Source organism: Delphinapterus leucas, chromosome 3 (genome assembly GCF_059928025.1).
Source record: "Delphinapterus leucas isolate spDelLeu-1000000601 "Yukka" chromosome 3, BTC_Dleu_Yukka2, whole genome shotgun sequence".
NCBI classification, from domain to species: Eukaryota; Metazoa; Chordata; class Mammalia; order Artiodactyla; family Monodontidae; genus Delphinapterus; species Delphinapterus leucas.
Window position 1 is genome coordinate 157,408,753 of NC_143131.1, and position 22,068 is coordinate 157,430,820.

At 54.6% G+C, this 22,068-nt stretch overlaps 1 protein-coding gene across 1 annotated transcript; it reads left to right on the forward strand.

Annotated features, from left to right (window-relative positions):
* Positions 1–1,196: 1,196 nt before the first annotated feature.
* LOC149749858 (sodium-dependent phosphate transport protein 2A) lies at positions 1,197–21,434 on the forward strand. The gene is made up of 12 exons (XM_089909757.1): positions 1,197–9,973; positions 10,122–10,271; positions 10,357–10,485; positions 10,739–10,882; positions 11,824–11,935; positions 12,059–12,254; positions 12,338–12,433; positions 17,889–17,958; positions 18,247–18,414; positions 19,658–19,774; positions 19,875–19,999; positions 20,658–21,434. Exons 1-12 carry the CDS (start codon positions 9,865–9,867, stop codon positions 21,159–21,161), a joined length of 1,920 nt encoding a protein of 639 aa, XP_089765883.1. The 5' UTR covers positions 1,197–9,864; the 3' UTR covers positions 21,162–21,434.
* Positions 21,435–22,068: the final 634 nt, after the last annotated feature.

Genomic DNA, 22,068 nt, shown 5'->3' on the forward strand with positions numbered 1-22,068 from the left:
CCCCCAAACTGTGTTGCCTCTGTCACCAGGGTCAACGCCAGGAAGCCCTTGGGGACCTCAGGATGTACCCCCTGACTTCCTGTTGTCAGAACCTGTCTTCCTGACTGCACAGAGTATGGGGTGTGAGTGTGAGAGACAGGCAGAGACAGCCAGAGAGAAGGAGGGAGGGAAGGAGGAAGCAGGGGAGGGAGGGAGGAAGAGGAGGGAGGGGTAGACCCCTCTGGGCAGCTGTGCCTCTGCTGGTGTCATTGTGCTGTTCTCTGAATCTGAGTAGTGTCTGGTCACTGTCCTGTTTCTACTGGGGACTGAAAGTGTCTCTGTAGACATGGCGGTGGGCTACTTTGGATTCATCAAAGGCCTCGAGGAGGACACTGGTTTTTGTGGTGGGGGCAGGTTCTGCCCCCTGCCTGCTTTGGCTGGGTGGTCTTCTCTGTCCCCCAGTGGCCAGAGAAGCCCACAGCCCACACAGGGAGGAGGAACAGGGAGAACCCCAGAAGGAGAGCCCCAGCCTGGGGGCAGAGAAGCTAGACTCAGTCCCGGTGCTGCTGTGACAGAGGAAACAAGGGGACGCAGGAGCCTTGAGAAGGCACTGGGGTAGTGAGGGGCCCTCTTGACCACCTCCAACAGGTTGAGCTCTCTTCCCCACTCTAGCTCTTTGTACTTTCTGTGCCCTCTGCCAGGGGCTCCCCATACCTGCCCCCTATCTTGTAACTGGCTCCTCACCCTTGAAGTTCCTGGGAGAGATCAGTGCGGTTTGCTGGCCTTTCTCTAGAAGTCGAGCACAAGCCTTCCTCAGGGGGCCTTCATGGCTTGTAAACAAGAAAAATTTATTTCTCACAGTTCTAGAGGTCAGAACTCCAATATCAGGTACAAACATGGTGGGGTTCTGGTGAGGACCTTGTTCCAGGTTGTAGACAGCCAACTTCTGTGTCCTCACATGGTGGAAGGGGTCAGGGAGCTCTCTGGGGTCTCTTTGTAAGGGCACTAATCTCACTACATCCTCATTACCTAATCACCTCCCAAAGGCCCACCTCCACATACCATCACCTTGGGCATTGGGATTTCAACATATGAATTCAGAGGGACACAAATATTTAGACCATAGCACAAGGTGACCAGGAAAGCTCTCCTGAGGTGTATAAGCTGAGACCTTCAATGAAGCGGGACTTCTGTGTTTGTCAGTCTTAGAAATCCCACTCAGAGTCACAAGCACACACACACTGAAAGAATGCATTGGCTTATCTAATGAAGAAGTCTAGGAGTGACTGGGCTGGGTAAATTTAGGAGTTTAGATCATTTTAGTCAGGAATCTCCATCCATCTCAGTCCTGCTTTCTTGTGTTGGCTTCATTTGCACGCATGTTCTCTCCCTGCATGTCCTTTCTGCAAATCCCCAAAGGACGGTAGAAAATGACCAGGATTGGGATTCTGACTGGGGTCAGAGGGTCATTCCTGAACCACACTGAGTAGCCAAGCCTGGCTCATGAGATGACCTCAACAGCCAGAGGGCTGGGCCAAGCCAGCCAAACAAAATGGGCTGAGGGGCAGAGGGCTGAAGCCTAGGTAGAAGAGCCTCCATAGAGGTCAGCCCCTACAGGAGGAGGAATTCACATCTCCCGAGGTGTCCAAGTTAGGCATGCTCCATCCTTTATCTCATTTTGTCCTCACAACAAAACAGCCTGGTGGGGATGAAATCAAGGCTGCAGGGCGGTAAGTGACTAGTCCAGCATCATGCAGGGGATTGCCGCTGGGGTGTCACCAGCACTCAGGCTGTCTGACTCAGGGACACACACCAAGGAGGGCCTGGATGCTGTAGAAACCCCCACTGGGGAGCCAGGGCCCTCTCAGAGGAGGGCACATTGATGTGGCTACTCTGGGTTGGGGGGAGTTTGGGAATTTCTGCTAAAAATTAAAAACACACAGCATATGACCCCAGCAGTGCCACTAGAGAATCACTCACTTCTGGGCACGTGGAGGCCCATCGCTGCAGGGTTGTCTATTGCCTGAAAACTGGCAAAAGTGGATAGGGGTGGGGGGTAGGGTAACACACACATGCTCTGCGATACCACACAGCAGATAAAGAATTGGGTACAGCATGTCCTGCCATGGAAGGTTCTCCAAGACAGTTTGGTAAGAGAATGCAGAGCAATGAACATGGCATGATACCTTTATATAAACCACAAACACACAGGCACTTATAAATGTACAGAAAAGAGAGAGAATGTTCTAGAAGGATACATACCAACCTGACAGGGAGATGGGAAGCAGACCAAGAAGGGGTAGTGGTCAAAGGAGACTTTCACCTTTGCTTTAATATTTTTTAAAGGATGCAATTAAAAATAATTATAATATCACAAAGAACTCCCCAAAGCCACTTCTTTGTCACTGCTGGCCTGCCATCTCTTTCTCCAGAAGTGGTACCCAACTCTTCCATTAGGGGCTTCAGCCCACTGCCCCCTCAGCCCATTTTGACTGGCTGGGTGTGTCCCTCTGCCACAATCCCCTCGTGATCTCCTCCCCATCATGCCCCCTGAAGCAGCCCTGAGCCCTCACTGTCCCAGCCTGGCCAGGCCCCAGCTACAAGGAAGGGGGCCAGGAGCACCAGCTGGTTAACCCCTGAGGCCATGTTTCAAAGTCACTGCACAGAGGTGGACTCCTGGGTGGTCGGGAAAGTTAGCAGAGCTGCTTCCCCTCATCCCACCAGGTGGGAAGCCCGGAGAGGAGTCGGCCTGTTCACCCAGCACCCAGTGTGAAGGAAGGGAGAGAACACACATCTGCTGACCACTCTGCAGCCTCCAACACCCCCATCCTACAGAGTTCACAGGCTGAGAGAGGAGGCGTGACTTCCTCAAGGACACCCCTGGGGCCCAACCCCATGTGGCTCCAAGCCTCTAAGAAAGAATCTGTCTCTTGTCCCCACCCCCCACCTTAATAGCCTTGGGGTATGGGATGGGCACAGGGTGAGAACAGGGCACACAGTGACCTTGGCTCTGGGCCAGCGTGGGGGCAGTTACAGGCATTGGCTGCTCACCTGGAGCTGGGCTGCCAGTGCTAATGCACTGTTCTCTGGGGACAGCCACCCCACCCCCAAGGGCGAGCACAGAGTGCACCCGGTAGGGGGCCTGGTCTGGTGATCAGGTGACTCAGACTTCTGGGGGATTAGAGGCTGGAATTCAGCTTCCACAGGGAAATGAAGGCCCAGATGGGGAGGAACACATATGGTTGGTTACAGTGAGTCAAATGTAGCCAGAGCTGGGCACAGGCCCATACCACTGTACAACCACAGGGGCGCCATTCATGTCCACCATGGTCCTGGGGGTGTCCAAGAAGAGCTAGGGACATGAACATGTGCATATGTCCTGTGACTCCTGCAGGGAGGGACTGAGTGAGTGGTGCTCTGTGACCATCTCAACTCCTGTCTCCAGAGAACTGACTTGGGGGTAAAGCGGAGGCAGAAAGCCAAGGAGGTGAATGAGCGTCCTACCTGCAGGCCAGCCCAGAGTGCCAGCTGCTAGGACAAAGTGGCCAGCTAAGATTGGTGGACCGGGGTAACCCTACAAGCCGAGGAGGCCCCCATCTTCCTGCCCCATTGCCAAAGCACTGAAGGAACCCAGAACCCAGACCAAAAACCTGAAGCTTGGAGTGTGGAACTGGAGCTTGGAATCTGGAGCACAAAGCCTGGATCTGGGGCCTGAAGCACAGACCCAGAACCTGGAGGCAAGAGCCAGAAGCCCAACCTGGTGTCTGGAATCTAAAATTGAAGATTAGGGCTCAGAACCCAGAGCCCAGCGCCAAGAACCAGAGCCCCAAGCTTGACATCTGATGTCTAAAACTGAAGCCCGAGACTGGAACTCAGATACTGGAGCCCACTTGAGGCCGGAACCAGAGTGGGGACCCCAGAAATTGGAGACAAGCTCCAGGCCCAGAGCATGAAAGCCAGGACCTGAAGTCTGAAGCCAACCTCCGAGCTTCAGGTCTGGAACCCAGAAGCCAGAGCCTGGGACCACCAACTGGGAGTCCACAGCCTCCCGTTCAGGCCTGGTGCCTGAGGCCAGCAGGAAGGGCATAGGGCTTGGGGCCATGTAAGGAAGGGAACTGCGGGGGAAGAGGTGATTTCTGAGAAAAGCCCAAAGCAGCCTCAGCTCTTTTGGCCACAGACTTTGGCCTTGTCAGTCAATGAGTGACCGGCACTTGGGCCACCAGGATTAATCATTACATGGGGCACTTATCCCCCAAACAAGGACAGGGCATCCTCAGGTCAGCCGCCCCTGCCCTGGACCCAGAGGATCTAATGTAGCCTTGGGCTACCCCTCTGGAAAGTGGGGCTCAGATGGGACAATGTCTCAGGGCCCTGCTTGATCTGTGCCAGGCAGCTCAGATCAAAATCCAGGCTCTCTAAGAGAGGACAGTCAAGAGGGCCAGGGGAGGGACTGCTCTGTTCCCAGAGGGAGGTGGCAGGTGACCCCTACCGTGTCACTCAGCCTGCTGGTGAGAGTGGATGCTTTGACCACAGACACAGAGAGGATGCACCCATGTGTGCAATGCACACTTATGCTGTGTTGGTGTGCAGTTGTGCTGGCTGCATGCCGGGCAGGAATGTTGATGCCCATATTCCCGATGTACAGCACTGTGCCGCCTCCGTGGGGCTTATATGTTGGTTGAATATTAAATAAACATATTGATGAGAAGAGGCACAAGTTTCTCAAACTGTGCTGATGGGAAACCCTGTTGTCATTAACCAGATCCCCTCAAAAAATCCAGGTCATGAACAGATGGTCTGGAATGTCAATTTTTCCTCCTTTGATTGTCGTTAAACTTTAGGTCCTGCAGAAAACTTACGTGCAGCAAATTGTGTGTATTTAAGGAGCAAATGGATCTTAACAGAGAATTGTAGAAAGGGAGAATAACTGGAGCTGGTTGTGCCAGCTTCCACAGATTGCTCCCTTTCTGGACCACACACTTGCTCTTGGGACCATTCTCTACTCCGTTCAGCAATCATGCCGCTCCTGGAGAAATCCTTGTCGTCGGTGTGACGAAATTCAGTGTCTGTCAGCCTGTCCCATGCACGTTAGCCATGCTATCTCTGCTCCCACCTCCTTTTCCTTCCCCTCCTACAGCACTGCCCCGACTAGGCTCTCGAGGGCCACTAAATCCACTCTGTTCTCACGTTTCCTGACACCTCAGCAGCATTGGATCTTGCTGACCAGGGTATCTCTTTCAAAACGTGGGCAACCCTGGCTTCTGGGGCATCTGCTTTTCTGCTCTTCCTCCCTATCCCTGCTGTGCCTCTTCCTGTGTCCTCCCTCAAATGTGGGTGCTCCTCTGGGCTTGGCTGGGTCTCTCCTCACTGTGCACACTCTCCCTGGGGGCACCTTCACCTGAGGCCACTCAGGCAGGAAGCCAAGTCACGCTACACCCTGAGGCTGTGACAGGATGCTTGTCTTTGGGCTAGCAGGGGTAGGATTTAAAAGGAAGAGGGGTGACATGGTGAGGTTTGCATTTTGGAAGGCTGGCTGGCTGCTTTTTTGGAGACTAGATTGAGGGGAGCCATCAGAGAGAAAGGCTACTACAATAACCCAGCTGAGAGATGGTGGCCAGACCGGGGAGGGGGCAAAAGGATTAGGGAGCTCCCAGAAAAGGAAAATTGGGAGAATTGGGGGATGAATTTGAGACCAAGGGGTAGAGAAGAAGCGTGTGTCAAAGATGCCTCCTCCATGTCTGGCTCCGTGTCTGGACCACATGCTGCTCACTGAGGTTGCAACATGCAAGAGGCCCCATTTGGGGAAAGGAGAACATCGCGTGCTTCAGACCCGCAGCTCCAACTGCTCGCGCCAGAGACACCTCAGACACAGTGGTACAGTTCAGTACAGACGGATCTTTGCATCTTCCCTCCAAAACTGCTCCTCCTCCTGGGTGCCTTTCTCAGTGTGAGACACCACCAGCCACCCAGGCTCCAGGCCCAGAGGTCTGGGGGAAGCCGTGGCCAGAGTGCAGGTGAGCAGACAGGGCAGGACTCACCATTCAGGGGAACACAGGGTCTGTCACAGACAGAGAGGAGGCAGGCCATGAGCAGGAGTGGGCTGAGATGAGCAGAGGGGCTGAAATGCTTGGGGTCTGGGGTGTGGCCACCTTCTCCACTGCTCTCAAGGGTCCCAAAGGCAGCTCTGGTCAGCTCCCAAGTCTCCATGCTTTTGCTAGGGCTGTGGCAGCCCCACTCCCCACAAAATATTTTTGCAAGTGGCGGAGATCCATAGCATTATGTAATTGTTTCTCTTGCGATGCATTTGATTAATAACTGCCTCTCCCGCTAAACCCTGAGCTCCACGAGGGCAGGGAAGGTAGGCTTCAAAGCTGTCAAAGATCCAAACCTTATTAAAAAGGAGACACACCCCCAGCTCATAAGGAGTGCCTTGGATACCTCTGCTCCTGCCTGGGGTCTGACTGGAGCAGGCAGGGGAGAGGACCATGCCTGTGGGCGGGGGTGCACGTACCCAGACAATCTCTGAGCCCATCAGCTCAAGGATGAATCCAACACAAGAACTCAGTAATAATTGCATTTCCCTGGATCAGCAACGCCCCTCCCACCCGTGCATGAATGCCAGCCTTACCCAAATCACTCCCTCCAGGTAGGAGAGGTTCTAGGACACCCAAGGGTTCACCATGTAAGTTAGGGTTCATGACAGAACGTGATGCAACCATTAAAAACAACATCTGTGCTGAGTGTAAAGACACAGGAAAAGGCTTATGTTATAATGTTAGATGAAAAAAAGCAAGATGCAGTCTTCCAGAGACAATAAAATCCAAAGTAGATAGAAAAGGCACAGGGAAAAGGACAAAAGGCGGTGTTTTAAACAACACGGTGATGTTTTTGAGAAGCAGGATTGTCTTTATTTTCCTTTTTGATATAAATGGAACCTTTCTAGCAAGCACTGGGTAGCTGATTCCCTGCCTTATTTCCCCAGAATCTTCCAGAACAAGCCATAAGACTATATGGCTTATTGTCCAAACCAGGGCACTTTGCAGAGTGAAAGGGGACTCTGGGCCAACAGTCATAAACCCGGACTTGGCCAGGCAAACCAGGACTTACAGTCACTCTCCTCAAAACCAGTCCCAGCTGCACCTCCGCTCCCCCAACCCCTCTCTACCCTGTGGGTTCTGTGGCCTAAACTACCACGGCCACAATGTGGTGGCGCTGGGATCCAAACCCAGGCTGGCCTGTTCTCCGCTCTTAGCCACTTCGACAGAGTCTGTTGTCTGTGTCGCCCTAAGATGTGTAAGATGTTGAGTAAGATTTGTAGCTCAGGGGACCCTGAGCAAACAGAGTAGCTGGTGAGCCAAGAGTTGTTGACCTGAAACAGGGCTGAGAATCTAGAGGAGATGGGGCCATTTCTTTGGCGGGGACACTTCAGCCATCCTGGAGACAGTGAAAAGGGCATGAGGGCATGAAGAGAACAAACATGCTGAGGGACTTTGTTCTAGGCACTGAGATGGGTCATTTATCTCATTGAATCCTACAACTCACTGAAAAATTCATGCTCATTGCCATTTTATAAGGGAAGGGACTAGGGCTCAGGGAGGTGAGTACTTAGAATCCCAGGCCGACTCAGGGACTGGACCATTTCTTGGATCAGGAGAGAAGCTGGCCTTGCAATCTTGGCTCAGCTTGGAATAGGAACTCAACTACTGTGCTTAGAAATGGATGGATAGACACAGGGCTGGCTGGCTGGCTGGCTGGCTAGGTGGATGGATGGAAGGATGGATGGATGGATGGATGGATGGATGGATGGATGGATGGATGGGCCGATGGATGTTAGGTCACTCAGACAGTTGCCCAAGCTAGATCTTGAACGGAACTCACCACTCCTGGATCTGAGAAAATCTTAGTCCCTTAGAAGGGAAGCTCCCTTCTCATCTCTCTGTGAATATGGGCCCCAACTCAGGCTCCAAGCTCCTGTAAAGAGCAATAAGCTTCTCAAAGACTCCCTAAGACCCCTGTCTGGGTTTCAGGGACTCTACAACAGACCTCATGTTATCATCAACTTCCTGATCCAGAAGCCCAACTGTGATATATTTCCTCTCCCTCCCACCCTCCCAACACCAATTGTCCTGCCCAAGTATCCCTGGGATGCATCTTCTCCTCTCCATCCCTCTTCTTCCCACTTAGATTCAGACCTCATCCTCTCTCACCTGGACCATCTCATCACCCTTTTAACCAGTCTCTCTGCTTCCAGACTCACTCCCTTTGACACATCCGAACCCCACACACCTGGGACCATTCTAAAATGCAGACCAGGGCCTGCCCCATCTGGCCAGGGGCAGATTCTCTCAGGCTCACATCCTGGATCTGTGGTCTTGGACCCTCCACAATTCAGCGCTACATAGCTTCTCTGGGTTTGTCTTCTGTTGCTTCCTCCATCACACACTCCCTCTCCTCTAAATGCCCCTCAAGACACACAGAGAGACCCACAGACACTCAGATGCAAGGCAAGGCTGAAGAGTGTTTGTGTTACTCCTTGCGGAGTACTGTCAGGCCAAGAAGGAGGGAAAGGGGCCAGAGCCATGGAATCTCTGGGGACCCTGGGAACGAGGTGCCTGAGTGGCATCAGGGTCTCTGCCTGGGGGCATGGGATGCATCTGTGCCCTCCTTGCTGGGTCTGGGTCATGGTTCTAGCTGAGTATCTGTGTGGGGGAGGGGAGAGCCTGTCCACAGACTCCCCCTGCAGAGCTGACGATTAGCAATTAACCGGGAGGAATTTAGGGGGGTGAGGTTAATTGGGGAACAGAGGGAGGGCAGCTAGGGTTCCAGGGACTTTGCCCTTGACCCGAGGGTATAAAGAAGAGGATCCCAGGTTCTCTTCAGGCCCCTAGGGTTTCCCTGAGCATCTGAGCAGGAGCTGAAACACAGAACACCAAGGTGAGTCCAGGGTCCCCACATCCCAACCCCATCCCCAACTCTTAGTAGGAAACAGGCTCCTCACCTCTGTCCTTACTGTGCCTCTTGTTTCCTGTCCCCTATAACATCTCAGTCCCAGCCCAGCCTGGCTCACTGCTCCAGAGTAAAACAGACTCATGCTCTTCCAGGGCTTGGAATTCAGCTCTGCATGCCCCACAACCCCACAGCCAGGGCCCTTGGAATAAGGTTGGGGGTGAAGGGTGGGGTGCTGAAGCAGACTGGGGCACTCCCACCCCAACAGCCGGAAACTCCTGTGGCAATTCAGGGGCAGCTAAAGCAAGTCAAGGGCTTCCCAGACTTGGGGACAGGATGGGGGCCCTCCTTAACTAAACAAGTCCTGGTCTGAGCCTCATTCATGGCAGAAAGGCCCATCAGTGCTTGTTTATTGCTGGGGGGTAAGGGTGGATGGGGAAAGAAGTTCATTTGTGAGGATGAACCCCTGTGCCCCAGGGGCACTCTGGTGACACCTGCATCTGTCATTAGAACACTTGCTCCCATTGCCATGTTCCATCTATTTGAGGGATTATTTCATTGACATCTGATTCTCCACTAGACTTTGAGCTTCCTGGGGGAAGGAGCTGCATCTGTACTTAGCCAGCTGTACCCCAGCATCAAGCTCAGTGCCTTAGATAGAGTAGATGCTCAATAAATACTTGCTGAATGAATGAATGAATGAATCCCCAAATCTGTGCTGAGACCTGAGTGTGCAGCTCTGGGTGTGTGTGTGTGGGGTTGGAGGGTGTGCTTCGCTGGAGGTATGTTTGTGATCACACACCATGGGTGGTTGCACACGTGAGTGTATGGGTGTGGGTGTGGAGGGATGGGTGTGTGAGTGTGTATGAGTTTCCAGGACACAGCAGTTCTCAGTGTTGCTGTGCCCCTGATGTGCAGGGCCCACAGTGTGTACCCAGGATGATGTCCTACGGAGAGAGGCTGGAGGGCCGGGCTGTCTCCCCACTCTCAGTCTGTGGGGGGCACATGACGTGTGGGGCGGCGTTTACCTATGTGCCCAGCCCACAGGGTGAGTGCTGCTCCCACCCCTGGACCCTGCTTGCCCTCAGTTGCCCACGTCCTGCCCCGGTGGGGAGGCCTCCACCCCTCTGCCCACGCCTCCCAACCTCCCCAGGACCTGGGGCCTCAGGGAACTCCTGACCAGCCTCGCTCCCCAGTCCTGCACAGGATTCCAGGGGCCTCAGCCTATGCCTTCCCCAGCCTGGGCCCCGTGGCCCTCGCCGAGCAAGGCTGCCCCTACGGGGAGGTTCTGGAGCACCATGACCCGCTGCCTGCCAAGCTGGCCCAGGAGGATGAGCAGAAGCCAGGTGGGCCTGGGTAGGGGTGGCAGGGGTGTCGGCAGTCACTGGCAGAGCCCTCCAGCCACTGTGCTCATGACTGGCCCCTCTCCAGAGCCTGGGTTGGCCCAGAAGCTGTGCCGGGCTGGCTTGACGCTCCTCAAGGTACCACTGATGCTCGTCTTCCTCTATCTCTTCGTCTGCTCCCTGGACGTGCTCAGCTCAGCCTTCCAGCTGGCCGGAGGTAGGGGAACAGAACCAGAGGAATTATAGAAACAGAACCTGCAGGAGATATATAGAGATCTATGATTTATTGCAAGGAATTGGCTTACGTGATTGTGAAGCACGCTGGGCCTCTTGGGCAGAAGCCAATGCTGCAGTGCACAGGTGGAATTTCTCCTTCCCCAGGGAAGCCTCAGGGGAGAGGTAGGGCGGAGGGGAGGGGACCAGGGAAGGGTTTTGAAGGGTCTCGGACAACGCTGGCTCATGCTCCCCAGGGAAGGTGGCTGGCGACATCTTCAAGGACAATGCCATCCTGTCCAACCCGGTGGCGGCGCTGGTGGTGGGGATCCTCGTGACCGTGCTGGTGCAGAGCTCCAGCACCTCCACGTCCATCGTAGTCAGCATGGTCTCCTCCGGCTGTGAGTAAGCCCACCAGGGCCAGGGAAGGAGTTGGGGGCTGGGTCGCTGGACGCGCGGCTGGGGTGGGAAGAGCAGGAGTGGGGGCAGGGACCGCGGGCAATGGGCAGCTCTGGTGTCTCCCACTCTGTTCTCCAAAGCATGGCCTGGAGTCTCAGCCAGGAGGGGCGCCCCAGGAGCTGGGAAGGGTGGCAACTAGGGAGTACAGCCTCAGGAAGGCTCACCTTCATGTCGCCACACAGTCACTCATTCCATCAATCAAGGGAACAGAACCAGAGGAATTAGAGAAACAGAACCTGCTTGAGATATATAGAGATCTATAATTTATTGCAAAGAATTGGCTTACGTGATTGTGAGGCAGGCTGGGCCTCTTGGGCAGAAGCCAATACTGCAGTGCACAGGTGGAATTTCTTCTTCCCCAGGGAAGCCTCAGTTTTGCTCTTAGGGCCTTTAATCTCATGAGATGAGGCCCACCCAGATTATTGAGGTTAATCTTTTCTCAAGGTCAATTGATGGTTGAGGCAAATCCATCCGCAAAAGACCTTCACAGCAACATCTAGGTTAGTGTTGGACTGAATAACTGGGTACTAGCCAAGCTGACACATGAAAGTGATATCACACTTGTGTACACATGTACACACACAAGCACAGAGACACATTTGAATTTAGGACCCGTGCCCTCGTGGACATGCACCCACACACTCGTTCACATATACACAGGTGCAGTACACATATGTGAACATCAGTTCACATGTACGCACACATGTAAACACACAGCATGTGCCCCCATGTACCTGTGATGCTGAGGCTGAGCAGAGTCAGCAGCATGGCAGGAATGCCTGCTGGGGGCTGGGATGAGGGCAGTGGGTCTGACAGGAGAGGTTGTGGGGCAGGAGCTGGGTGGCCCTTATCCAGTTAGTTAAGAGGCGCCCTCTTCTACCAGTGCTGGAGGTAAGCTCTGCCATCCCCATCATCATGGGCTCCAACATCGGCACCTCCGTCACCAACACCATCGTGGCCCTGATGCAGGCGGGGGACAGGACTGACTTCCGGCGGTGAGGGGGTGGAGCAGTGAGGGGCCTGTCCTTGTCGGGGGAGGGTGGTCCCCGATGCCAGGAGCCCCCAATCTGAGTGCATCCTGGCTCCAGCCTGCCCTGCAACATGGCCTCCCTGCCCAGGGCCTTCGCGGGGGCCACAGTGCACGACTGCTTTAACTGGCTGTCAGTTCTGGTCCTGCTACCCCTGGAGGCTGCCACCGGGTACCTGCACCACATCACTCGACTTGTGGTGGCCTCCTTCAACATCCGCGGCGGCCGCGATGCCCCTGACCTGCTCAAGATCATCACAGAGCCCTTCACTAAGCTCATCATTCAGGTGGAGGCAGGGCTGTCATGGGGTGGGGGCTGGGGGACTGTAGGACCCCACCCTCACTCCCCCCTCCCACACCTTACCCACAGCTGGACAAGTCCGTGATTACCAGCATTGCCACGGGGGATGAGTCCCTGAGAAATCACAGTCTCATCCGGATCTGGTGCCACCCAAACCCCCTGGAGGTGAGTCCCAGGTCTGGCTTCAGTGAGAAGACTCCTTCTTCAGACAGCTGACTGCCAGTGTCGTCTGTTCAAAAGCTCTATGTAGACCTAGGGGATCATTTACCCTGGGAGGACAAATATGGGGCACTTTTGAGGTGATACTGTGCCTATGGCAGATGTTGCTACACCCTGCCAGCCTCACACCAGCTTCAGGCAGCCATTGCCAATCAATTAGAGTTAGCATGTCATCGATCTAGCCCAGAGATTGGTTCTCAAAGTGTGGACCAGTGGCACACATACCACCTGGGAACCCATTAGAGATGCAAACTATCCGGCCCTTTCCTAGACCCACTAAATCAGAAAAAAACAGGTGGAGCCCAGCAGCCTACATTTCAACAAGCCCTCTAGGGCTGTTCCACGCTCAAGTTGAAGAACCGCTGATATGGCTCAACCCTGTGGTTTCATAGGTAGAGAAATTGGCTCCAAGGGGCTAAGAAACTCTCCAGAGCTTGTCCTACCGCTTCAGGGCCCCAAGCGCAGGTCTTGCAATCTAGAGCTCTCTCTTCCCCCGGGGGCCAGGGGGGTTAATGTCTCACTTCTGCCGTGTTTGGGGGCCCAGGTAATGTGCGGAGGTGGGCGGGGAGAGAGTGCTATAAGGATGCCTGGGAAAAATAGGACCAACAGGAAACTGGTCCAGGAGCAGGACAAGTGGGCCATGGACACCTCACTGGAGACACAACAGCCACTTGTACTGATATTGGGCTCCTTCCCCTGGAGACTCCCACAGGCCGGTGTCCCCTTGTCCTGCTGCACTCTTCCTGCTGCTTTCTGGCTTCTAATGCCTGGAATGAGGCTCCGTTTGGATCAGTTGGACACTTGTGGACCAGCCATTACACCAGGCTAACATGGAAGCTAACTATTAGCACACTTTCTCACTCAGCCATAAAAAGGAAAATGCTTCATCAAAACCCTAATCCACAGTATTTGCTCCCCCTTGATTATGACATACAAGAAGTAACACCATTTAGAATGAAAGACAAGGAAACAGGAAGCCCAGCACACCCTCTTCACTTGCTACTTGATGTTCCCATACTTTACCCCAGTGTGAACAGAGAACATTCTTTCAACTGGCCCTGCGAGGTTCCTTTGCATCTGAGTGGCACACAGCTCCAGCTCAGTCCTTCTGAGTGTTCAAGGCAGTTTGACATCAAAAAGCCCATGCAGACAGCTTTCACGCTGGCTTTGTGACCCCTCTAACACATCTCCCCTTCTCATGAGCACTCTGGGCCCTCTCCAAGCTCTCTGAACGGCCAAAATCCCATCTGCTTCACAGCAAAACCTGAAAGAGACCAAAGTCACACACTTTGAACTTCACAGAAAGCAAGCTGTGGAAGGGAGCTCCTCAGCCGTGGCGATCCTCGAGTCCTCTGAAATCCCTGCTGCCTGCCTGCAGCTGCATTCACCTGGTCTCCCCTTGAAGGATGCACCGGCAAATGTAGCTCTCACCCAATGGAATCCTCAGTGACGCTGGTCCTGAGGCCAAGGGACTGGAAGCAACCCACCCAAGTTCACTGGGCCGGGGCTGTCCTCACTGGTTCCTCCGCTGCGCCTGCTACCACTCGCCTGAGCACTGTTTTCTCATCCCAGCTCTCCCGGGAAACCTTCCCTTGAGAGCAGGGTCCAGACTGGATTTCCTTGGCTTGGAGAGTAGCTGGGGGTGGGATGTGAGCTCCCTGTTCTGGCCCTCTCTCTGGGACAGTCCCCTTTGGAAAGTGGCTCACTCAGCCACGTGCACTGGCAGCTCCTGCACTGAAGACTCACGTTTTTCCTCTGGCCACCGAGTCTCCTGTGGCCCCTTCCAACCTGTTCTCATTGCTTCTAGCTTTCACCAAGCTAGGCCCAAGCTCGCCTAAGCCAGCATCCAGGGCACCTATGTGACTGACAGTCTGGGGTTTTCCAGATGGTGAAAGAAAAACCAGAGGCAGTGTTTGTTAGCATCCTAACAATTCTTGATGTTCCAGGGTCCTGACACTGTCCTGGGAATTACCTTCTTGTGTGGTCACAGTGTGGATTGTCAACCCTACCTGGTTTAAACCAGCTTCTTTTGAGGACTTGCATCCTGGGAGGCAGGGATTGTCACAACCCCATTTTAAACAGGTTCAGACAGGCTTGTCCAAGTCTATGTGATTGAGGTAGGACAAAAATCCTGGTGGAATCTGGAGCCCACACTCTTGACTCTCCATTTCGCTGTCCCTTCCAGATGTATATCCCACCATATGTGTCCATTTCCCACTCTGCCTATCAGGCGTGAATGCCACCAGGTGACCACAGCCACTTGAGAACCTCCAGGGGTGGTAGGTGTGGCCGTAAAAAAAAAAAAAAAAAAAAAAAAAAATCAATTCTCCCCTTTGCCACCAGATGGCGCTGCTAGCAGAGCACTCACGCTCTGCTTCCAGAAAAGCAAAGACCCTAAAACACCTCTTCTCCTGGTGGGGAGACTACTGCGCACACCCACATCCTGCACGGTTTTCCCCAGGGGAAGGATTCTTGGAGCCCACATTCCTCTGTGAGCTTAATCATATGCTTCAGTTCCCAGAGGTGCCTCCTGAATTTGGGTTGTCTCTGCAAGCACATAAATCCCAAACTCTTTCTTCCCAGATTCCTCACAACTAGCCCCTGGGGAGAAGTGGGCAGCATTATGGACCTCATGCTTCAGACAGAGAAACTGAGGCTTAGAGAGGTTACCTGTTTTGTCCAGTGTCACACAGCAGGGAGTGCTCAGCTGGAGTTGAGCCCAGGGCTAAGGCACCCCCTCCACATGCCCCTCCCTCTCCTCCACCCCCACCTACCCCAGGCCCAGGAGGGATGGGCATATCCTGGGGCTATGCCCCAGACCCTGGGCCTGGCAGCTCTTTATCTAGGCTGGAGCTCCCACCTTCCCCTCTGCTGGCCAGGGAAACCCCAGGGCCTGCTCCTTCCCCTCCCGTCTCTGCCCACCCAGCCCGGCAATGCAGTTGACCCCCTCTCTGCCACTCTTGCTGCCTCCACACTCCTCTCTTGCACTTTAGGGTCTCTGGACTGGCCCTTTGAGCTCAGCCAGGGCCACATAACCCCAGGCAGGAAGGTCAAGTTTCCAAACCTCAGAAGTCCTAGCCTCCAGCCTTGCCCTGCCCCGACATTGTCAGCACTGAGTGGGACCCCAGTGGAGCTCCTCTCCTCCTCTTCCAGCCTCCCCAGGTCCCAGAGAACCCTCCCCCAAGAGACCCCTAGACCCAGTGCAGTGCAGGATGGTCCACCAAGTTCCTTCCCAGCAGGGCCAGGATATTCAGGCATGTCTGCAGGAGCCATTGATCCTGACCTAGGAAGTCAACCCGTACCCACACACCATGTGATACTAGATAGGCCCAGGAAGGAGGGGGTCTAATCCTTATTTGGAGGCACAATTTATCGAAGGCTTGTCATAATCTAAGCCCTGTCGTGAGTGCTTCACACATATTTCCTCCTGTAACCTTTGCAACAGCTCTTTACTTTTCCTGCTTTAGAGAAAACAGGCTCAGTGAGGCGGCATGACTTGCACAAGGTAGCTGAGATAAAAGCAGGATTTGAACTCAGATCTGCCAGACAGCAAACACCCAGCTGTCTCCCAGTTGCCACCACTTTCCCAGCCGGCTTTTCCAATCAAGCCCATCAGAGACTATTTTCTCCTGGTTTCTCGGCCTGCAATTCTGGCCCAGGCTTGAGGATGTCCCAGGGCCCTGGTATGGCCAACTGGGTACACAGAGGAGCACGCTGCCCCCCTCAAGGGAGTACATGCCATTAAAATAAACCCCGATTTAAAGTCAGGTGCCATAAATGGTTCTTATCTCTAACACACATTCTTTTTTAAATGACACAGGTTAGAATAAAACATAAAGGAGCTGTAAATCCAAGTACCAGCACCACACCTGAGCCCTTACCCTCAGCACCCAGGAAGGTCAGAGGGGTGTGAGATGGAGACCCCACAGGGGGAATGGGACCAGGGTCCATATCAGCTCCCAGAGGAGGCAGATGGTGGTGACGGGGAGAAGCTGTGACTCTTTCATTTTGCCTGGGGCCCAAGGAGTAAGGGCCCCTTTCTGCGGCTCAAGTCCTCCTTTGTGACATGGCTTCTTCCTAAGCCCACTCTCTACTTTCACTGATGGGACCCTGGGGGAAAGGTAAGGAGCCCAGGTTGCATTTTTAAAAAGAATTCCTTAGGGAATTCCCTGGCAGTCCAGTGGTTAGGACTCCACGCTTTCACTGCTAGGGGCCTGGGTTTGATCCCTGGTCGGGGAACTGAGATCCCACAAGTTGTGCCAAGGAAAAGGAAAAAACTCCTTAACCCAAGAAGGCTACGAATGAGTGGTTCCAGACTGGCCAGACTGGCCTTCACAGAATTGTAAAGTATGTCTTAAAGCGGTTGCCAACATTTACAGATTGGGAGATTTTATCTAAACCTTCAGAGTTGTGGTTTCTCTTGTAGAATCAGGCCCTTTGGCTAAGCTGGGCTAAATCCCTGGACAGTGACAGTGGCCTGGAGCTGAGTAGCTGCTGCCCCTTTAGGCCCAGGACACTCCCCACCACCCCCACGCAAGGCTGAGCCCCTCACTTAGGCTACCTGCTTGGTCCTGGGCCTTCTGATTTAAGGGCCCTCTCCAGGAACCCCCTCCTCTTCACCGATAGTAGGTGGGGGAGGGAAGAGATGTTGGTCCTGGGCCCTCTGCCCCACCCCCTCCAGATAAGGAATTGAGCAAGAGGAAAACAGAACGTGGGCTACGTGCCTGAGAGGAGAGGACAGGGCAAGGATTCTGGTGAAGAGGAGGCCCTGAGACAGGGATTGATAACAAAAGATGGGGAAGGGAGAGTTTTCAGAAGAAGTGGGCCATGGTCAGCAGCCTCCAATGCCAAGGAGAGGTAGAAGAAAACATGGACAAGACACCATCAGATCAGGAGGCCCCTGCGGGCCGCCTTGAGAGCCAGATCAGTGGGTTGATGGGGCTGAATATTCTGAGGGCCGACTACAGCCAGATTCTCCTGTGGCAGATATTTTCAACTCCATTTCATCATTGGAGGAAACAGACTCAGAGAGGGCAAGCAAAGCATTCAAGGGCATGTAGTCAAGAGGACCATCTGGGGCTTCCCTGGTGGCGCAGTGGTTGAGAGTCCGCCTGCCGATGCGGGGGACACAGGTTCGTGCCCCGGTCCGGGAAGATCCCACATGCCACGGAGCGGCTGGGCCCGTGAGCCATGGCCGCTGAGCCTGTGTGTCCGGAGCCTGTGCTCCGCAACGGGAGAGGCCACAACAGTGAGAGGCCCGCGTACCGCAAAAAAAAAAAAAAAAAAAAAAAGAGGACCATCTGTATCCCCTCCATCCCCCATCTCTCCCTAACCCCTACCTTAGCCCCCATCCCAGGCTGCATTTTCCTGAATTCTCTAAGTCACTCTCCTCTTAATCTAGGTTCCCTCCCGCAGGCCCAGGGCAGAGGCCAGCACCAGCCGGATGCTTGGAAATGCCACCATGGAGAAATGTGAGTACCTGCAGCGTGGGAGATGTCTGGCATGGCAGGGCAGAGTCTGGCAGAGGCAGGGTCATCTCCCACCTGGCCACTGCTGCTTCCAGCCCCAGAAGGACAGCTGTCAGCCAGCCCAGCTCTTGGGCTTTGGTCTGGAGGTTCAACCTGCTCTAGAGGTTGAAGAGACATGAGGCAAGGCCTTTGGCTCTGAGCCCAAGAGGGTGGCAAAGGTTGGGGGCTAGGAGCTGGATTGAGGGAGTCAGCTCTCAGAAGCTTGATACCACTACCACCACCCTCCCACAGGCAGCCACATTTTCGTGGACACAGGGCTGCCTGACCTGGCTGTGGGGCTCATCCTGCTGGCTGGCTCCCTGGTGCTCCTGTGCACCTGCCTCATCCTCCTCGTCAAGATGCTCAACTCTCTGCTCAAGGGCCAGGTGGCCAAGGTCATTCAGATGGTTATCAACACTGGTGAGCCTCGAGCAGTGGGTGGGCAGGCCCCAGGATGGGCCCTTCTGGATCTTGCTGAGTCCTGCCACTGCCTTGGTGTGTGATCTGGGTAAAGCCCTACCATCTCTGAGCCTCAGTTTCCCCATGTGAACACAGAAGAGATTGGACGAGGTGATTTTTGAGGCCCCTGAGGTGCTGACAGCTGGGGATCTGTGGCTGCTTCCGGCTGTGGTTCCATTCTAGCAGGTGGCTCCAAAGAGATTCTCAGAGGCCATTGTTTGATTCAATTAATAGTCATTAAGCCCCTACTGTATGCCAAGCATGGCGTGGTGCCAGGGATACAGAGGTGAGCCACACAGAGATGGCTCCTGCCCTCAGGGGACTCACAGCCCAGAGGGAGAGACAAGCAATAAATAAGTGATTGAGGGGGGATAAATTCAGACAGAGCAGTAACTGCCAAGGAGAAAGCAAAACACAGCAAATAGAATATGGAAGAGGCTGCTTTTGATGGGTGGTCAGTGGCTTCTGTGCAGAGGTGACATTTGAGCAGGGACCTAAATGTGGAGCAGTCAGATGTGGCTGAAGAGCTTTTCGGGTGGAGGGAACCTACCCGAAAGTGCAAAGGCTCCAAGGCAGGACTCAGCTGGGCAGAACTGTGGCACAAAAAGGTGGCCAGCAGTGTGGTGGGAGCTCAGTGAGGTGGAGAGAGGTAGGGAGACGTCAGCGAGGTAACAGGGACAGAGCAGGTCCCAGGCTGCACTCAGAGCCTAGACTTTATCCAGGGTAATAGGGGTACTTGGGGGTTTGGGCAGGGCAGTGATACCATCTGACTTTCATTTAAGCCTCATTTTGAGCTTTGGGGACACTGCCTGGCACTGGCAAAGGCAGCATGACAAACGCTGGAATAAGGGGCATCCATGGATCTATGGGAGCTCAGAGGAGGGAGAAGCAAAGTCTGCCCAGGGGCTGGGGTCAGGGAGAGCTTTCCAGTGGCAGTGATATCCACGCTGAGTCCCGAGGATGAATATTTAGGAGTGAGAAGGATGTCCCAGGCAGAGGGAACAAGGGAGCAAAAGCATGATAGAAGCAGGCTGAGAAGGGCCTTTAATCCAAGATCAAAGAGGACCAGGAAAAGCCACCGCAGTCGAGCAGGGGACTGACAAGGTCCCACTTGGAAGCTGACATGGATTCCTCCTCCCAAAGGAAAGTCCCTGCCCCCTCCCAATGCCCTCCCACTGACCCTACTGGGACCGTTTGCTCGCAGACTTTCCCACCCCCTTCACCTGGGCCACAGGCTACTTTGCCATGGTGGTGGGCGCTGGCATGACCTTCGTTGTCCAAAGCAGTTCTGTATTCACCTCGGCCATCACCCCACTCATCGGTAAGTCCCCACGCCGAGGCAGGGTCAGGTGGGGCAGGGCTGACAGGAAAAGGGCTGAAGGAAGGAGCTGGGGAGACCATGTCCTCTCCTCTACCCCCAGGCCTGGGTGTGATCAGCCTTGAGCGCGCCTACCCACTCACACTGGGCGCCAACATCGGCACCACCACCACGGCCATCCTGGCTGCACTGGCCAGCCCCCGGGAGAAGCTGTCCAGTGCTTTCCAGGTGCGCTTGGGAGAGTAACCCTGCCAGAGGCAGGACAGGGCTAGGACTGGTGCCTGGAGCCTGACCCAACGTAGGACAACACGTACAAATTAGTTTTTGACTGCCTACTACGGGCCACCTGCTATGCCAGACTCTATGGGAACCATACGGGCAAAGTATACCTGGTGCTGCCCTCAAGACCTTAGTGTCTAACAGGGGAGAGACATTACTGAGAGCCACACCAATCAAACAAGAGTGAGAGGGATTTGTACTCTGAGGAAGGGGTGCTGGCTCAGTTTGGGAGATCAAGGACTGGGGGGGCAGACAGCAAAGGGGTTGCTGTTCTAGGAGCAAAGGAGTAACTGATAAGCCAGGATGTTGCCCACTCAGAAGGCCAGAGCTCCTGAGCCAGAAACTGATGTGAATCTTTTAGCTACTGGATCTGGGCAGGATCTGCTGGGGAATTCCTGAGAGGGAGATCAGTGGGGGAAATGTGGGGAGTTCAGGGCGGCAGTTATTTACCTACTGGTCCAGAAGTGTTTCAGTGTTTTACTGGGGGAATGTCAGCCCTAAGTGCTGACTTTCCTGCTGCCCAGACCCTGTAGGGCCACTGTTATCTATCCTGACTCAGGAGCTGGCGCCCCTGCCCACCTCCACCCCTCCCCCCTCTCCCCTGCAGATTGCCCTCTGCCACTTCTTCTTCAACATCTCAGGCATCCTGCTGTGGTACCCAGTGCCCTGCACGCGCCTGCCCATCCGCATGGCCAAGGCGCTGGGCAAACGCACTGCCAAGTACCGCTGGTTCGCCGTCCTCTACCTCCTCCTGTGCTTCCTGCTGCTGCCGTCGCTGGTGTTTGGCATCTCCATGGCAGGCTGGCAGGCCATGGTAGGTGTGGGCACACCCTCTGGGGCCCTGCTGGCCTTCGTGGTACTTGTCAGCATGCTGCAGAGTCGCAGCCCCGGGCACCTGCCCAAGTGGCTGCAGACATGGGACTTCCTGCCCCGCTGGATGCACTCCCTGCAGCCCCTGGACCACCTCATCACCCGCGCTACCTTGTGCTGTGCCAGGCCCGAGCCCCGCTCACCCCCGCTGCCTGCCAGGGTCTTCCTGGAGGAGCTGCCCCCTGCCACACCCTCCCCCCGCCTCGCGATGCCCAATCACCACAACGCCACCCGTCTCTAGGCTCCAGCCCAGACTGCTGCCTGGAGTCAGGAAATGCCTGTGCCTGGTGCCCGGGGTAGAAGGGCAGAGGGGTGTGTCTGTGTGCTCTGGGCATGCACCTGTCCTTGCACAGGTCCTCAGAGGTCTGGGCTTTTGTAACTGAGAGACAGTGTTTGTGCACATGTGGGCATGTTGGGGTGAGCCTGTGTGACAGCCTGCATATGCGTACTGATGCACCTGGGGGTGGGGTGAGGGGGCGCATGCCAACTGCATGTTACTTGGGTATGATTTTGAGTCCTTTGCACATGTGTTTGGAGACCTGCACTGTGTCCTTGTGCACACACAACTCTGACTGGGCTGGGTGGGAGTAAGGGTGAGTCTGAGTTCATGACCTACAGCTGTTTGCTCGCGCACAGATGTGGGAGCCTGAGTTGCTGGCTGAATTCTCGCCCCCTCCCTGCCACCTTCCTTCCTCCATGAAACCATTCTCCTCATCCTCACCCAGGTTTTCTGTATCATTGTTACAACCCTCTTCCCCAACACTGTTTGATTTAAAAAAAAAAAAAAAAAGAAATGAAACTCTCATTGTGCACTTGGAAGTCTGCTTGCTCTCCATCTAGGGGGGAGGAGAGACCATGGTTTGGGGTTCAGCAGTACTATCTCCCCTCCCAAAGACAGCCTGTTGTGCCCTGCAGGAGCCAGCCTACAAGCCCTCCCCAGCAATCCTCCTGGCCCTGCCTAATGAGTCCAATCCACAGTTCAAACTTCCTGGAGCCCCGGCTAGGGCCACCTTAAGGCAAGTGTAAGGAAGGCTCTTTGCTAACCCCATTAGGCTGACCTCCTCTGGTCTCTATCTGCCTCTTGCTCACCCACCTCATTGCCTCCCTCCCTCCCTCTCTCTGGGATAAAAATCAGTTCTCCAGAAAAC